This window comes from Vicugna pacos, chromosome 15 (assembly GCF_048564905.1).
Source record: "Vicugna pacos chromosome 15, VicPac4, whole genome shotgun sequence".
Lineage (NCBI taxonomy): Eukaryota > Metazoa > Chordata > Mammalia > Artiodactyla > Camelidae > Vicugna > Vicugna pacos.
Window position 1 is genome coordinate 1,048,661 of NC_133001.1, and position 18,466 is coordinate 1,067,126.

At 37.6% G+C, this 18,466-nt stretch overlaps 2 protein-coding genes across 3 annotated transcripts in view; one reads left to right on the forward strand and one right to left on the reverse strand.

The window, feature by feature from the left end:
- The window catches only part of LOC116277446 (synaptosomal-associated protein 47-like), a 160,125-nt gene that overhangs the window by 113,779 nt on the left and 27,880 nt on the right, over window positions 1-18,466 (reverse strand). The gene's annotated exons all lie outside the window — the stretch shown is intronic.
- The window catches only part of LOC140685818 (germinal center-associated signaling and motility-like protein), a 29,322-nt gene continuing 20,294 nt past the window's right edge, over window positions 9,439-18,466 (forward strand). Inside the window, exon 1 of one of the 2 annotated variants that reach the window (XM_072938296.1) lies at window positions 9,439-9,562. In XM_072938296.1, the coding sequence (XP_072794397.1) occupies window positions 9,534-9,562 (29 nt within the window). In that variant the 5' untranslated portion in view covers window positions 9,439-9,533. The remainder of the gene's footprint in view (window positions 9,563-18,466) is intronic. The other variant, XR_012059269.1, reaches the window with a different exon arrangement.

Sequence of the window (18,466 nt, forward strand, 5' to 3'; positions counted from 1 at the left end):
CTGTTATCATTTACCTCCTGAACAACTGACCTCACATTCTGACTTGTCTTCCTGCTTCCCTGTTACTTCCCTTCAAAGCATACTCAACACAGCAGCCTGAAGATTACATTAAGAGATAATATGAGAATACGAAAATGAATATATGTATATTCATGTATGACTGAAGCATTGTGCTGCACACCAGAAACTGACACAACATTGTAAGCTGACTATACTTCAATTAAAAAAAAAAGAATTACCCTGTGTACACAGCATTAGACTACAAGCTTAGAAGTGTACTAGCTGAGGAATACTTGCTATAAGGAGTTTTAATCCAAGAAAGAAAAGCAAAACAGATTAAAATTTACACACAAAGGTACAAGCATGTATCGTATTTCTACGTACTAAAGCCTCAAACAGAATTCTATTTTTATTGTACATAAATATAACCATGCAAAAAAGTTATAAAAATAAATTAGTTATACTGAGATACAAAAGTGCTCTGTATTTTAAAGGGATAAGGAAAAAATAAAGCACGGAATGCCAAAAAACAAAAAGAGAGAGAGAGATGATAAGATCACACTGCTTTACTGCTCACTACCCCCATTATTGTGGAACAAGGCTTTTCCTCCAAAACAGTCACATGCTTGCCTTCTCACCTCCATCAGGTTGGTCTTCAAAAGTCATCTTTCATTGTCTTATTTAATACTGAAAACCCACCCAGCTCCCTTCTCTCCTTTTCCTGTTTTATTTTTATTTTTGGTACTTATCACTATAGAATAAACACGCTATTCTAATTTATTATGTTCATTATCTGTCCCTTTCCATTACAGTATAAATTCCATGGAGCCATGCCTTCCTGTTATTTTGCTTATTGCATTTAGACACTAACCCAGTGTCTAATACACAGAAGTCCTTTAATCAATAGCCACTGAATGGGTAAACTGTGAGACAGATTGTTAGGATGGTACGTGGTCATGGTGGAGGCAGAACTAAAGAAATGGAAAGGTATAGCTGATTCTCACTCACTCACAGGGCAATCTCACAGCAGTATTGTCAAGAAAGAACTCTTGGAACTGTCAGAGTCATGCACAGGTGACTCCAGTGATCTCTTCATCTTACACACGGGGAGTAAAACAAAGGATGAGCCAGCAGGGATGATGTGTGAAGCCAGAAGCCCCCATAGAAGCAAATCGATAATCTCAATCTGCTTCCATTGTCCCTGAACATTTCTGGAGCCCTTATTTACAAAAACATGAATTTTTTCTTCCCTTTCTTTTAAAAGGAAGAGTAAATTCATTAAAATTAGAGCCCATTCAGATGTGAGGAACAGAGCAGCTGTAAACTCAACTGTAAACTCTTTTAAAGTCCCAGAGAGTGAAACTTACTCATCTCTATAATTGGCATTTTATGAAGCAAAATAAACTTGAAGACATGTACATTCACAGTGTTTTAAAATACATGGAGAGTTTCCCAGTGCATTTTGTAGAAATGGAGCTCAGAGAGCCTCAGGCATTTGCCAAAATTCACACACAGAAGTTATACTGGTGTGGACTTGACTGAGTTAGAATGCAGAGAAAATCCTCTGCTTTGCGTAGAGAAGACTTGAGCAGCACTGAAACTCTGAGAAAGCACCTGGGAGATGGATTCTGACCCCCTCCAAATTCAGGAAGCATGGAGAGCTGTCAGAACACGGGTGGTTTCATAGTGTGGATGTGGGAGAGAAGTGAGCGAGGATAGTCATGTGTAACTGAGTCATGGCACAATAAAGTAATTGCCCTGTACAGACAGTCACCTCAGACAAACTGATGAGGACATCAAAAAGTAGAACAGTAAACTGAAAACTGCATTGTCCCCCTGGGTGTTAACTATCTCCTCTGGAGATAAGAAAATTTTGTTGACCCACATATGAAGAAAATGTTTGAATGTCACCAAGAGACGGGGATCAAGAGATCAGTCATGGTCATGAAGTAATATAATAGTTTGGTAGAATTTTTGAGGACATAGAGATCTTTGTGACAATCAGTGGCTCACTCAAAGGCCAAGAGCTCCTCAGAGCTCCTTGGAGCACACTCAAGACAACAAGATTCTTAGTACAAAAATAACATTCCTGGTAAAGGAAGAGTTTTGTTCATTCAGTGAGTAACCAAAATTGTTACAGTGAAAAAAAAATCACTCTTGAAAATGTGGCCCCCACCCCAAGTCCTGTGACATTATGACAAAGAAAGGTAGCATGGTAACATTTATGGGGATGAGTCCAAATTCTGTGAGTCAATTATGCAGTCACAAACTCTACCCATGAATGTGGGCAACCTGCTAAAATACCAAAGACTACAAGAAGAGCGAATTAGATTACTGAAATGGATCAGTGCTCATCAATCTTAATTGAAATTGCCAGAAACTCTGTGTTCTATTTTATCTTAAATACCATGAAAAACAAATAGACCCCAGAATGTCACTTACTGATGGTGAGATAGCAGCAGCATCTTTCTGCATTCAGGGTGCAAACATTATATAATGGGCTGTATTTTATTTCAAGAATCGGTAAGATCCACAAATTCAGGGCATGTGACATTAAAAAGTAGGAAAGCAGCCAACAGATTTAGAAGCCATAAAAATACTGGAAATCTCCAAGCCAGTAGTGGCAAGTGTGCTAGGCTGTCTTCAAATGCATGTGTAAGGACAGAGCCTTAAGTTTTAAAATCAGAATAGGTTTAAATTAGAAAGAAGCACTTTTTTTCCCCTAAGAAAACTGTCAGCAAAAATACTGAGGATGATTCATAGTGTTTTCAGAATAAGAAATAAATGCCAACCCCAAAGGACCAAGTGTGTCATAAAACCCTTAAAATCACAAGACATTCATTTTATCCCCTGGAGCAATCAGGAGGGAGACAGAGGGTAATGATGTCAGGAAGATGAAATTGGAAGGAATGAAGCTTTGGGGATTTTTTTCCCTATTGAGTGATTACAATTTTATTATAATTTCTGTATACACAGAATTGATTCTTTTGATGAATAAAATGTTATTTTAGGTTTTTATACTGCCAAACATTGATTGCAGAACATAAGAATCAGTTATGTCTACACAAAATTTATCATGTAGTGGAGGGGATAGTCTGAAATATTTGCCTATACCATAATTTTGGTACAGGTTTTAAAGATGTTTTTGAAATCCAATTATTCTATTATTGGTGTACAATACAATGACGAACTAATATTTTTCTTGCTAGATCAAGTTTATATTTACTATGGTAAAACACATATAACACATAAATTTACCATTGTAACCACTTTAAAGTGTACAAATCAATGGAATTAAGTGCAATCACAAAATAGTGTAACCATCATTAGTATCCAGTTCCAAAAATAAAACTTTTATTTATCACCCCCAACATGCTCCCTTTAAGCAATCACTTTCCATTTGCTTTCCCTTCCCCAGTCTTTGGCAACAACTAAATCTACTTTGTCTCTACAGATCTGACTATTTTGGATATTCCATATAAACAAAAACATACAGTATGTGGTCTTTAATGTTTGACTTCTTTCACTTAGTATAAAGTTTTCAAGGTTCTTGGATACTGTAGCATGTATCAGTATTTTATTTACTTTTATAGCTGAGTAATATTTCATTGTGTGACTTTACCGCATTATGGTTCTCTATTCATCTGCTGATTTAAAAAACAGAAATTCATTTTGAACTGTTTCCCTCTGTACTCTTTGATTTGTATAGTAAAAAGAACCTTGGGAGAGGATCATTAGTAAGAATTTGACTCGTGAAATTAGTCAGGACTGGGTTTGTATATTGCACTGGCACTAATTAGTTCGGACTGTTAGTTAAGCCTCTAAGTTCACTTGTTCTCAGTTTTTTTATTCATATTTTAAAGGGTTTTCAGAGCATTATTCTAATTTGTAAGGTAAGATCTGTGCCTGTCATAGTTACTAATACATTCCCCATTGTCCCATATATTTGCCTGATACCTCACATGTTGACAACACCTAATGCATATTTATTATTATTATTATTATTATTATTATTATTATTATTATTAGTCAATGAATGAACGATTCTGGAGGTAGTCTGTCAATCAGAGTATGAAATGATCTTTTTCTGTTAGCTTTATTGAGATATAATTGACATATAACCTTGTGTAAGTTTTAAGATGTTCCAACATGTGTTTTCTCTCCAAAGCACCAAATGACTCACATCAGCTGGATGTCAATCAAACTAATTTTGACACTATATAATGCAGATTACTCCTGAGTGACCCTGCAAGGAGCTATCATGAACCCCACTTTAAAGATGAGGCAACTGAGGCTTTGCGTGGACAAATGACTTGCTGAAGGCTATGTGGTTATTAAGTAGTAGAGCAAGGAGTGCACATGGGTTTGCACCTTAAATAATATATTTCCTATCCCCTCACTCCCTTAATTACCTAATGCGGTTTAATGGGTTCAAATACTAACTATATCGTGAAGATTCTCCAAATTATATTCCTGGGCAGCACACCCACGCCCAACTTTAGACTCATACAGTTCATTGTCTATGTTATATCTTCATTTGGAAGATGGAATGGACTAAACTGCATTCCTCCAAAATTTATATGTTGATGCTCTTAACCCTACTGTGACTATGTTTGGAGATGGCACCTTTAAGGAATAATTAAGTTTATCTGAGTGAGGTCATAAGAGTACTACCCTAATCCCATAGGACTGGTGTCCTTATAAGAAGTTGAAAAACACGAATCTGCTTCTCCTTCCTTCCTCTCTCTCTCTCTCCCCATCTCCCTCTCCCACCCTGAGCATGCACAGAGGAAAGGCATGTGAACACACAGTAACAGGAAGGCTATCTATAAGTCAGGAAGAGAGACCTCACCAGAAACCAACCTTGATGACACCTTGATCTAGGATTTTCAACTTTCAGTACTGTGAGAATATAAATTCCTGTTGTTCAAGCCACCCAATATGGGATTTTCTTTGGCAGGCTAGCACCAATTCCAAATTTAATGCTTCAGAAAGTGAGCCCTGTTCCCTACCAGATCTTCTCTAGCTTCACCCTCCCCATCCCAGTTGATGATAACTCTATTCTACTAGGTTCTCAAGTCAGAAATCACACAGTCAACTTTCATCACTCACTTTTCCACTCCCTACCCTCACTCAGCATATATAATCTCTCCAAAAATCCTACTGGCTCTATCTTTAAAATATTCAGATTACAATTACTTCTCACAACTTGTCTCCCTGTGTCAACCATAATCATTGTATTAAAATGTAAGTCACATAAAATGTATCTTACTCGAAAGCATTCATTCCCATTCACCTGACTCTGAATAAAGATGCAACATTGCCGTAATAACCCACGAAGCCCTATACTAGCTGCCCCCTTCACCTTCCATATCCATTACTTCTCTAACCCGATGGCCCACCACTTCCCCCATTCCTCCCCTGGCTGTAGCCACAGGAGTCTCTGTTGTTCCTGACACATGCCAGGCACTCATCTGACACATTACTTTTGTCCCTGCTGAGGACTCTGCCTAGAACCACCACCCTCTCCTCATGTCTGTCCTCAAGCTTCACTTGGGGAGTGACTTTCACTGTTGCGCTACTCACAATGGCAGATCCGCCCTTTCTCCATTCCTGCTCCACTCCTCTCGAGAGTACTTTCCATCACCTCACATTCCAGATGCATATTTCCTCATTCCCACGTCTGTGCCTCCTTCTTTCAGAATGGAAGCTCATGAAGGCAATGGTTTGTTCATTTCCTTCTGCATCGCCAGCTCCCATTCTGCATCGCCAGCTCCCAGAGCATGGTCACACAGATGCTGCTTAATGCTCGTGTGTATAAATATGCTGAACTGCACAGTGTGAGACCGTGGCCGCCTGGAGAATGCAAACAGCCCTAGGGAAGACGGAATTCTCTCTCTGTTGAAAACAAGTAGTCTTTTCTTCAACTTGCCCATTCCAGAGCTGAACACGCTGTTAGAAGAGATAATTAGCTTGACTGTGGTGAGTGCTTCACAGTATATACCAAAATATCATGTCATACATCTTAAATAGATGCTATTTTTATTTACCACCTCAATAAAGTTAGACAAATAAAACAAAAGAGAGATAAGATCTCACACAGGGTTTTGCAGTTTCCTTTTTTTCTTTTCTATTTATCTGCAACTTTACAATTATTGTGCTACTTCATGTATCTTGCAAGCTGCCATCACAGATTACTCAAAGACCTGTGTAGTCTTAGTTTGTCTTAAAACATTTTTTTTACAATTATAATAGTGGAGTTTTTTGGTCAAAATTTTCTTCAATTCATAGTTTTTTTTTTCCATATTGAAGATAATAAAACAAAAACAAATACACTTCATTACTTAGAACAATATATTCCATATGCACAGCCATTGAGCTTCTCAGAATTTGAGTTTCCCCATGCATCACTGAGCAAAGCAATGGCATGGACTCCCGTCATGTGGGTCACATGGGGAGATGTTAGCCCAAGGGTACAAACTTGCCCTTGGAAGACAAGTAAGTTTTGGGACCTGATGCACGGACAGCATTGTGATTATAGCTAACAATACTATACTATGTAGTTGAAAGTTACTAAGAGACTAGATCTTATGTGGCATTTAACCATATAAACAAGCTGATTGTCTTCTGAATGGTGTGCCTTTCAATTGAAAACAGATTATAAGAACAAAATGTCCAAAGTTACTATTGAGCATGGTCAAAGAGCATTTGAATAATACATATTTTTATTTTATATTTTATTTATGTTTAATTTTATAGATTCCAGAAAGAATGCTGATATTAAGATTACTAAACTATGTATGTTTACCTTTCTACATATAATAAATCTAAGTCATCTGCTTCTACGCCCACTATCAATCCATAACAACATCAGTTTTCTGCAACTTAACCTCTAACCTTAGCAGGATGTAAACATCAGAACCATTAAGATTTGCCAATTCTTAGTGTCAATGACTGCCAGTTCATTCAAGGAAGTTGAGCTTATTAACTGCTAGTAAAGGACCAAATGCCAGAGGGAAATGCAGCATGAAGTTTGCCTTAGGGGAAAGTTCCTAGGAGGTGACAGAAAGGATGTTCTGTTGAGTATGCTAATTAAAGGTTGAGTATTTGCATTTTGATTAGGGAGAATGAGGCCACAGATCTATATACAGTTTGTTAAACCAAGCTGAATCTTTCATTGTTCAGAATACGTTTTATAGTTAGGTCGTGGTCTTAAAAGGGATGGTAAACAAGACCTCAAATTCTTCAAAACTATTAACTTTGGTTTTTTTAATCCTTCAACGTTTCTGTTCATTTCTGGAAGGAATGAGGAAATAACTCAAGGAAATAGCTTTCATTGTGATATATTTCCACAAGTGGTGTCATAAAAGGAAATTTCCCTTCTACATTTGAAAATGTGTTGTGGCAACTAGGACACATCCCTCACAAGTTCCAGATAAGGATCAGTCGAGCTAATTATAACATTGTTGAGCATGAACTCCTCATTCTCATCATCATCACCAACTAGGCAATTGTAGATGACTGTTCTCTGATTATCAGAATAAATGGAAAGCATTTTGTGTCCTTTTCCAAACAAATGAAAGATGAACTTGTTGGTAGGCAGGAGACCAAGTAGAGTGAAAAAGCAAGTAGAGAATACTGACAGGGAGGACTCTTGCAGAGGATAGAAATGACCTGCATCTTTGGGGAATTTGAGGCACTGGCTTTGAAATGACTGGCAACTCTTATTTTTCTGCACAGCACTGAGAGTGCTAAATGAAGCTCCTATGACGTGCACGTCTGCTGTGCTCGGTCAACTCTCACCGCCACCATCATTGTGGAATACCTTACAGTTCACTAAAACTCACTTTCACTTATACACTATCCATTCTACAGATGAAGAATGCAAGTCCCAGGAGGTTCACTGGTTAGCCTTCGGTAGTAGAATTAAAGTCTTGTCCTTCCAGATGGACTCATGCTAGTGTGAGCAGAGAGAAAGTTAAAGAGGCTGAAGAAACTAGAGGCCTTTGGTGTTACCACATCTCCATCATTTAGTGTCTGAGGTCCAACAGGGGCCTGCTTAATTGAGCATGTAGGGGATGATGAGTTTATCTGTGAGTAATAAACGGTTTATTACACTGGCTCTCAAATCTTAGCAGGCAATAGAATAGCACATGCCCAGAGTTTCTGATTCAGCAGGTGTGAGCTGGGACCTGAAATCTGTATTTCTAACAAGTTTTCAGGTGACACTGGTGCCGCTGGTCTTGGGACCATGCTTTGAGAATCCCCGGCCTAGTACCTTCCTCCTTAAAGGACCAGCAAGAATGGCATCAGTAGGGAGCTTGATGGAAAGACAAAGCATTAACCCCAGTTGGAAAGAATCAGAACCCACACTTACAAGGTCCTTAGATCACTGTGAAAGTTTGGGAAACAAGGCTTTGGTACATAGGTTCTTAAATATGAATTAAGTAAACCATAAACCCAGAATGGGGTGTGAGACAATCCTGCTTCAAATATATTTCTCTCACTCTGGTGATTGAAACATAACTAGTAATACAAAATTTAGAAATGATTATAAGGCACTTGAGACCCATGAGCTCTGTCGATGGGGAGCAGTAACTTAAACATCTTCAGCCATGGTATTTTTATTTGGGAAAAAAGAAGGAATTGGAACAGATGAACATGCAGTTTCTGAATTCAGCAGATCAATTTCATGCTGGATACAAACTGAAGAAAATCAGTTACCTGTTCTGCTCTCCATTTGGGGGGAAATGTAATGAATAAGCCATTTCACCCCCCCAACAGCAGTGGCTCAGAGTCAGCAGTCAGCTAATCGCCTGCTTTGAAATTATCACTATGGCCAGCTTGTACTTTGTGGCTCTGATGGGTGGTGCAGGGGAGGGAGTGGGGGACCAGATGGTGGAGATGAGTATGTTAGGCCCTGTCTCCTTCCCGCTTGTAATACTAGCCTTAGAACAACAGGAAGAACAATTGCTCTACCTCAAATAACGTTCAGATCTTTCTATTTTCATACTCTTTCTCTGCATTCTAGTCTTCTGAAGCATCAGACTGCTGAAGAAAGATATTTACACTTGATTTGATTTTTATGAATAGAAGAACAGACATTTATTTTTAATTATCATTCTTTTTCCTTACAAGAGTTTCTTTTTGTGTGTTTGGAAGAGGACAAAATATTGGGAGTCTTGAAATCTCAGATTCCTGAAAAATAGGATGGCCCCTGCCATGTCTGAGCCTGAAATCCTGGAATTTCCTTGGAAGCAAAGTAAACCCAGAGTGTTAGATTTATTCTCTCCTGCTTCAGCTTGATTCTCCCCCTACATTATACACACACACACACACACCCCGCCCCTTCCTGTCCCCCTCCCCTTCAGATCCACCCCTGTCTACTTTACCATGCCTATGCCCATCCCCAGGCAGCTTGTGACTGGTGAAAGCACAGGCCAGTGGTCCGATGCAACATCCTGCCCTGTATTGTGGCTGTTGTTACTTTGGTCAAGGCACCCAGGATCTGAGAAACAGAGTCACTGTGAAGGATGGGAAATTATCTCCTGAGAGAATTCAGGTGAGTCCTGACTCCGGGCACAGCCCTTCTTGGAGAAAGAGAGCAGGGAGAAGGAAGCCAGGTGTATGCATTTGGAATAGGGGGGCAGTTTGACTTGAGGAAGGCTGAGCTTGAAGACAGCATCCTCTAAGAGCACACAAAGACCTCCCATTTCACCTTCTCTTGGCTTACTTTGCAATCATGGTAGGTTGCCAGATTTAGAAAGTAAAAATACAAGATGCCAGTCAGATTTGAATTTCAGATAAACAGATACATTTTAAAGTATAAATATCCCCATGCAATATTTGGAGCATTATTGCATGGGTCACACTTACACTAAAAATTTGTGTTGTTTACCTGCAATTCAAATTTAACTCTGCATCCTGTATTTTATCTGGTAGCCTTGGCCTGTGGTCACTTGAATCTGTACACTTCTCTTTCCTCATCTGGGTAAAAGGCTTCCCTCTTCATTCGTTAGCTTCATGGGATCAATATGAGACTAAACTGTCAGGTTCTTGAAAACTACAGAAGCAAAATAGTTCACTGAAATGCTTTTAATTCAAGTAGTACTTTTTTGAGTTATTTTTTTTATCCCTATCCCCATCAAATGCTTTTGAAGTTGTAGAACAGATATGGATAATAAGTATCATTCTTTTTACACCTTGCTTAATATTAAAGATTGTCTCTGCAGCACCCCATTCACCCATCCACTCTCCCGAACTCCTCCCATACAGTCTTATTATATTATATTAAAAAACTAGGCTTAAAAGATGGCATGTAATTGGCATATAACATTAAGTATAAGCTGTACATAGTGTTGATCTGGTGCATTTGTATACTGCAATCTAATTACCACCATAGACTTAGCTAATACCACTATCACCTCTATCATGTCAGATGACTTCACATAATATCATTTCTTTTTCTGTGCTACAAACAATTAAGATCTAGACTCAATAGCTGTGAAGTTTATAATACAGTACTGTTGACTATAATTGCTATGTTGTGCATTAGATCTCTAGGACTTACTTATTTCCTAGTTGCGAGTTTGTATCCTTAAACAACATCTCTTCAATTCCACCACTCCTCAGCCAGGTAACCACCATTCTACTCTGTCTCTATGAATTTAGCTTTTTAAGATTCCACCTATAAGTGAGATTATACAGTATTTGACTTTCTCTGTCTGACTTACTTCACTTAGCATAATGCCCTCAAGGTCCATCCGTGTTGTCACAAGTGGCAGGATTTCCTTCTTTTTCATGGCTGAATAATATTCCCCCCTCTATATATATAGACTCTTGAACAATGCAGGGTTTGGGGCACTGACCACTCCACACAGTCAAAAATCCACATTTATCTTTACAGTCAGCCCTCCACATCCGCAGTTCTGTGTCTGTAGATCATGCGGTACCGTAGTAGTATTTACTGAAAAAATATCTGCTTGTAGTTGGACCTATATGGTTCAAACTCTGTTGTTCAAGGTTCAGCTGTATATACATATGTATATGACAATATTATATTCAAGGGTAAACTGTGTGTATATATGTATACATATTTACATCACATCTTGTTTATCATTCATCTGTTGACAGATATTTATACTGTTTCCATATCCTGGCTATTGTGGATAATGCTACAGTAAATACGAGAGTGCAAATATCTCTTGGCTATCCTGTTTTCATTTCTTTTGTATATATACCCAGAAACAGGATTGCTGGATCCTAGGATAATTCTATTTTTAATTTTAAAATAATTTTTGTAGTGGCTGAACCAACAGTGTACAAGTGTTCCTTCTTCTCTACATCCTTGCCAACCCTTATTATCTCTTGCCTCCTTTTTTTCCTCTTTCATTCTTGATAGTAGCCATACTAACAGGTGTGAGGTGATATCTTACTGTGATTTTGATAATTTGCATTTCCCTGATATTCAGTGACATTGAACATTTTTTCTGTACCTATTGTTCATTTGGATGTGTTTTTTAATAAAACTAGGTTGATTTGGTGACACAACACTCTAATCACATTACTCCTGTGTTTCAATGAGCAAATCCATTCCCACTAGCTTGCAGTTGAAATGTAGACCACTCATTCTGGAGTTTAAAGTCCTATATATTCTGTTTTAATCACTCCCTCCTTGTTTTCTTCTCACTTTGGGCGTTGCCTCCACTGTCTTATGTAGCAGCTGACCTCTAATGAAGTTACTAAGGAGCCTCTCAAAGGCAGTTATTACTTTGAATATATCTTTGCAGCCTCTGTGACTCCCTAGATCTTAGAGCAAAACAGGGATTTAAAGAATGTGTACTTAGTTTAGTTAAAAAAAATTTTCTTCCCTTTGTGTCATAAATGTGTTGTATGGACTTTATACCCTTGTCAATCTGACCACTTGTTAATTTTTTGAGTTCAACCCTGCTTGCCTTGGCTGTCAGAACTCTTGCTCCAAAGTTCACTTTCAATCATTTTTACTTATCATATTCATTCTGCAGTGCTCTGGCCAAATGCTCCATCTTCCTGATCTCTGCCAGAAATTATTATTATTATTTTTTTTACTATTCTATGCTTTGTAAACAGTTATACACACTGATGACACTAAACACATCCTGCCTAGTGTCATGACTACATGGGTGTAAGTCTTGTAGATAGTGGATTCTTTGACTACAAGGGCAGTGTCTTTAAACTCTTTGAGAAACCCTTGAAATTCTTGCTCATACTCTGAAGAAGGAAGGCTCTCAATAAATGTTTTCTGGCTGATATTAAAAAGCACATGGGATTCTCATTCAAGAAAAGCAGAAGGTAAATTTATCTGCTTCAGAATACTGAGACCCAAAGGAGTTTTCCTTTCTTTTTTTTTTTTTTTGTCTCCCTCTTTATGTTGATTTTCAAAATTTCTGACATATACCTATTACTGTGTTGTGATAGGGTTGGTGATCTCTTTTGGAACAACCCTGAACTTCTCTTACTATATTAACATTAAAGCAGCAAGAGGATGCTGATTCAATTAGACCATGTTGTAAATGAAGCCAGTTAAGACTCAGAGATATGGGAGTGTCTTGGTTTGCTCACCTTTGTGGTTGGAAAGACCCTTTCTCATTCTGCTCTTCAGCCATTCCTGTTTAGGATCTTATACCCAACTCCTGGAGAAGGCTATTGGCTGGATTTCAGTTCTATTTTAAAAATCCAGGCTGATGTGAAGAGCAAAGGGGTGGAGGTACCCTCTGGAGTTCTCATGATTGGCATCTATGAATGATGCCTCTGCAGTCCAGGGACTTTTCTAGGTCCAGCATGCCACTACACTCAGGGCAGCTAGATTCAGCAGTACTCAAGGAACTCACAAGGCTGAGTGAAGTACTCAACTTACATTGATTGTAACAACTGATAATTATCTCAGGCTTTATCTCTGCCCTGCACACTCTTAGGAAATTTATTAGATTATCTCATTATTTTTCCGTATCTACTATCCAAAGTGGTGGTTATTATCCTCACATACTGTGATCTTGGGAAAACGCAATATTAAATATGAAAATGTGTCACATAGTTGGATACGCTGATTAATTGGTGATGGGAGATATTTTATTCTCAGTGAGTAAAATATAGGTAATTCCTGTCTAGAGCACTCTTTATTGGTGAACTTGGTAAGGCAGGTTAGCAGCATTTCTTGAAGGTCATACAAGCAGATAAAAGAGAAATGGATAGTTTCTGATAAATAATTCACTGGGAAATCACGAAGCTGGATTAAACTTATATTTGATAATAGTCCTTCTTTACTTGTAATCCTGGACAAATTCCTTGGTTTCTGGGATTCCATGTCCTTGTGTCCACAATGGGGATAATAATGTTGCCAGATCCTAGCTTCAGTTGTGAAGATAAATGAAACAATGCATGAATGTTAACAGGGACATCGTAGGCTATTAATCACTGATGGCTATTATTTAACTACTTTCGTAATCTGAAGTCAGATTTTTTTCAGGTTCTTGAGCCATAGTGTATTTCGCTTTAGTGAATTACTCATAGAAATTATTTGGTTCACAAGGAACCAAATTCCATGCACTGCAGATACGATTGACAACAAAATGGAAACATTCCACCTCATAGAACTTGTTTTATTAACAGAAAGGAGTTACAGACAATTATATAAATTACACAGTTCAGGTAGTTAAAAGTACTATGAATTAAATATAGCAGAGGAAGGAGTGTGATGTTATGAACATCTAATCTCTGAGGAGAGACCTGAATAATTGAGAATAACCAGATTAGGCAAAAATCTGTGGGATTGACTACCAGAGAGACTATATATATATAGTCTTTATATATACTATATAAAGGCCCTGAGGAGGGTCTGAGTATGGTGTGCACTGGGATTAGGAGCACAGGAGGACATGCGGTTACTAAGGTGAGCTGAATCACTACTTGCCAGCTCCGTATTTTATTGCTGGTTGTCCTGTGCTCCTTTCTTTTTCTTTGTATTGAGATATAATTGGTATGTAAAAATTTGCATATTTAAAGTATACATTTTGTTAAGTTGTTACATATGTAAACTCCTGTGATATTATCACCCTGATCAATGTGCTAAATATATTCACCTCCAATTTCCTTGTATTTTCTTCTCTGTGTTTTTTTTCTTAACTTTTTTGTTGAGTTATAAGCATTTTACAATGTTGTGTCAAATTCCAGTGTAAAGCACAATTTTTCAGTTATACATGAAAATACATATATTCATTGTCACATTTTTTTTCTCTGTGAGCTACCGTAAGATCTTGTATTTATTTCCCTGTGCTACACACTATAATCTTGTTTATCTATTCTACATTTTGAAATCCCAGTTTGTCTCTTCCCACCCCCTGCCCCCTTGGCAACCACAAGTTTCTATTCTATGTCTATGAGTCTGCTTCTGTTTTGAACTTACTTTTATTTTATTTTTTTTAGATTCCACATATGAGTGATCTCACATGGTATTTTTCTTTCTCTTTCTGGCTTACTTCACTTAGAATGACATTCTCCAGGAACATCCATGTTGCTGAAAATGGTGTGATGTTGTTGGTTTTTATGGCTGAATAGTATTCCATTGTGTACATATACCACCTCTTCTTTATCCAGTCATCTGTTGATGGACATCTAGCCTGTTTCCATGTCTTGGCTATTGTAAATAGTGCTGTTATAAACATTGGGGTGCAGTTGTCACATTTTGAAGTAGGGTTCCTTCTGGATATATGCCCAGGAGCAGGATTCCTGGGTCATATGATAAGTCTATTCCTAGTCTTTTGAGGAATCCCCATACTGTTTTCCACAGTGGCTGCACCAAACTGCATTCCCACCAGCAGTGTAGGAGGGTCTCCTTTTCTCCACAGCCTCTCCAGCATTTGTCATTTGTGGACTTTTGAATGATGGCCATTCTGACTGGTGTGAGGTGATACCTCGTTGTAGTTTTGATTTGCATTTCTCTGATAATTAGTGATATGGAGCATTTTTTCATGTGCCTATTGACCAGTTAGTATGTCTTCCTTGAAGAATTGCTTGTTTAGGTCTTTTCCTCATTTTTGAATTTGGTTGTTTGTTTTTCTCTTATTAAGTCGTATGAGCCACTTATATATTCTGGAGATCGAGCCTTTGTCAGTTTCACTTGCAAGAATTTTCTCCCATTCCGTAGGTTGTCATTTTGTTTTTCTTATGGTTTCCTTTGCTGTGTAGAAGCTTATAAGTTTCATTAGGTCCCATTTGTTTATTCTTGCTTTTATTTCTATTTCTTGAGTAGAGTGCCCTAGGAGAGGATTTTTGAGATGTATGTCAGATAATGTCTTGCCTACATTTTCTTCTAGGAGGTTTATTGTATCTTAACATATTTTAAAGTGCACAATACCTTATTATTGACTATAGGTGCTATGTTTACTGCAGATCTCTGAAACTTACTTATGTAGCATAACCAAACTTTACATCCATTGAACAACGCCCCATTTCCTCCTCTCCCTAGCTCTTCGCAGCAATCACTCTACTTTCTGTGTCTATGAGTTTGTCTATTTTCAATTCCATGTGTAAATTGAAATTATGCATTATTTGTCCTTCTGTGACTGACTAATTTCACCTAAGCATAATAGCCTCAAGGTTCACCCATGTTGTTGTAAATGGTAGAGTACTTTCTTTTTTATGGATGAATAATATTCAATTGTATGCATATGCCAGGTTTTCTTTATCCATTCATCTATGAGTAGACATTTGTGTTGCTTCTATATTTTGGCTATTGTGAATGACGCTACATCTTTGAGATCCTGATTTTGATTTCTTGATGTATATCCAGAAGCAGGGTATATACTGGATCATATGGTTATTATGTTTTTAATTTTTTGAAGAGTCTTTATACAATTTTCCATAGTACCTGCACCATTTGGCTACTTACCAATGATGCACAAGGGTTCCAATTTCTCCACACCATTACCACCACCTGCCGTGTGTGTGTGTGTGTGTGTGTGTGTGTGTATAGATAGATGTATTTATATATATATGTTTTTGATAACAGCCATTCTAACAGGTGTGAGGTGATAACTCAATGTGATTTTGATATACACTTCCCTGATAAGTAGTGATGTTGAGTGCATTTTCATGTACCATCTGTATGTCTTCTTTGGCAATGGAGGGAAAAATGATACAACTGTTCTTAAAGAGTTTAATTCAAATATGTCCTGCAATGAAAAATTCTTCCTTCTTTTCAAGGTCAATCAGTATTTGTGGAAAGCTTATATGTGACAGCACTCTTGACCTCAAGAAAAAATTAACACAGAGGACAGATTACAGTCCTCTGATGCTGATGAAAAAAATTGCTAAGACACTTCAAGAAGCACTGTACTTAATCACTGTTCTGTAACTTTAAAAAATTAGAGATTATATAGCTGAGAAGGACAAGAACTTTTCACAGTGACTTCTGCTATAAAGTGTAATTTTTAAGTGTATAGAATGATGACTTAACACATGTATATGTTGCAAAATGATGACCAGGGTGTGATTTCTGGTGTCAAGTCATGGGTAATTTCCACTACATCACAACAGCCTCTTTCCAAGATAGGGCAGACGTTAATGTGTTCTAGGTAGAAGCATACATATTGTGCTGTAGAAACGAGGAAAGAATGAATGGAATTCTGAATTAGAAAGACAGGAAGGAAGGACATGTTTGAGGAACTGCTGTTTGGATTGTGCTGCAAATGTTAGGAATGTTGACCAAACTGGAAAGGCTTTCTAAAGTGTAGGGACAGTGTGTGAAAATGTATGAGTTTGAAGTAAATGGTGGTTCAGGAATTACAATTAATTAATTGTCTGGTAATTATAACATATTGTTCATGAATAGATCCAATTGGAGAAGAACTTGAAAATGAGATTCAGCATTCGATGATAAAGTCTTCTACAGATACTAACTACTATACATAAAATAAACAAGTTTCTTCTCTAAATGATTATATTCAATATCTTGTAGTAAACCTATAATGAAAAAAATATGAAAAGGAATATATGTATGTGTATGTATGACTTAAACATTACGCTGTACACCAGAAATTGACACAACATTGCAAACTGACTATATACTTCAATAAAAAACAAACACGATAAAATGTAGCTCACAAAAATTAAAAAAAAAGGAACAATCTTGTGTACAAAATACATTTCATTAGACAACAACAAAAAAGTCTTCAAAAGCACTTGGGAAGTGATAATGTAGTGAAAATTTATGAGTTGGAGAAAGATGTAATGTGGCTTATATTTTAAAGAGAATTGTATGAACTCAGTGTGTAAGGTGAAATGAAAGAGAAAAAATGGACAAAGTTAAGAAACTCTTAAAATACACCAGTCAAGAGATGGTGAAGACCTAAAATTCAGCAGGAAAAAACAAAATGAAAAAAAGTTCGTTTGGTGAAAGTAACTGCATTTCCAATGTTTGGCAGTCATTTAGATCACAAATGTGATGTGAGAGAAGGATAAAATTATTCCCCCAAATGAAATTTAAGATTATTCCTGGCATTTCCAGGGGACCTTTCTGTAATTAGAGAATCTTGGCAGATGCTGTATATATTTGGAGATGAAGGAAACACAGAAACAGAGAGGCAGTGATAGATCTTAGGTGAGATGGAACTGGAGAGTCCCAGCTTCCTCTTACAGCTGTCAAACAAATCCCTATCAAATCTGCCAGATGGAGGAAACAGAAATGATAAGAATCAGACTCAACCCACTCCCTTTCCTTTTCCTATGATAACGTTCTTTACTTTCTCCAGATGCAACCGTTATCCCGTGCCTCTGTGTGGTCATTCACCTAATGAAAGAGCTATGAGTCTTGCACCAAGGGTTTTCCAGATCTATTCTCAGCCACTCTACTCCAATGGTACTGAGGGGAAAAGGAAATGATATTTATCAAGCAGCTGAAGGGTGACAAACATATTGTACAGTTGGGTTAAATCCTCCTAATAATACAATGAAGGAGACATTGTTATCCCCATTCATACAAGTTTTGAAATTTAGGGCACAAAGGTTTCAAACTCACAGTTAGAAGAGGCAGTTTAAGTCATTAGACACGAAGTCAGCAAGACGCCAAAGCTTGCAAGCCTTGTCTGCTTACTTGAGAGAGAACTTAAATAAGACTTCTTTTCAAGAAGAAGGTATATCCAGGCTGTGCTCTAGGCCTTCTGGAACATGGGAGGGTGTGAAGCCTGATGATGGTTCTCTGAGGGGACCGAGGGGATGCAGGGTTAGCCTTCTGCCTGCTGCTCATCTAAAGGATTCAATATTAAATGGATAATCAGGAATGTTTCCTTCTTCTGGAAATCTGAACCTGATACACACATTATGTTTACAATGTATGAATCTTCTCTCCGTCTACTCAGTGATGGAGTTCACGATGTCCTATCCCCAAATGCAGCATCTTGGTATATTGACTATTTTAAGCTGAAGGAGTCTG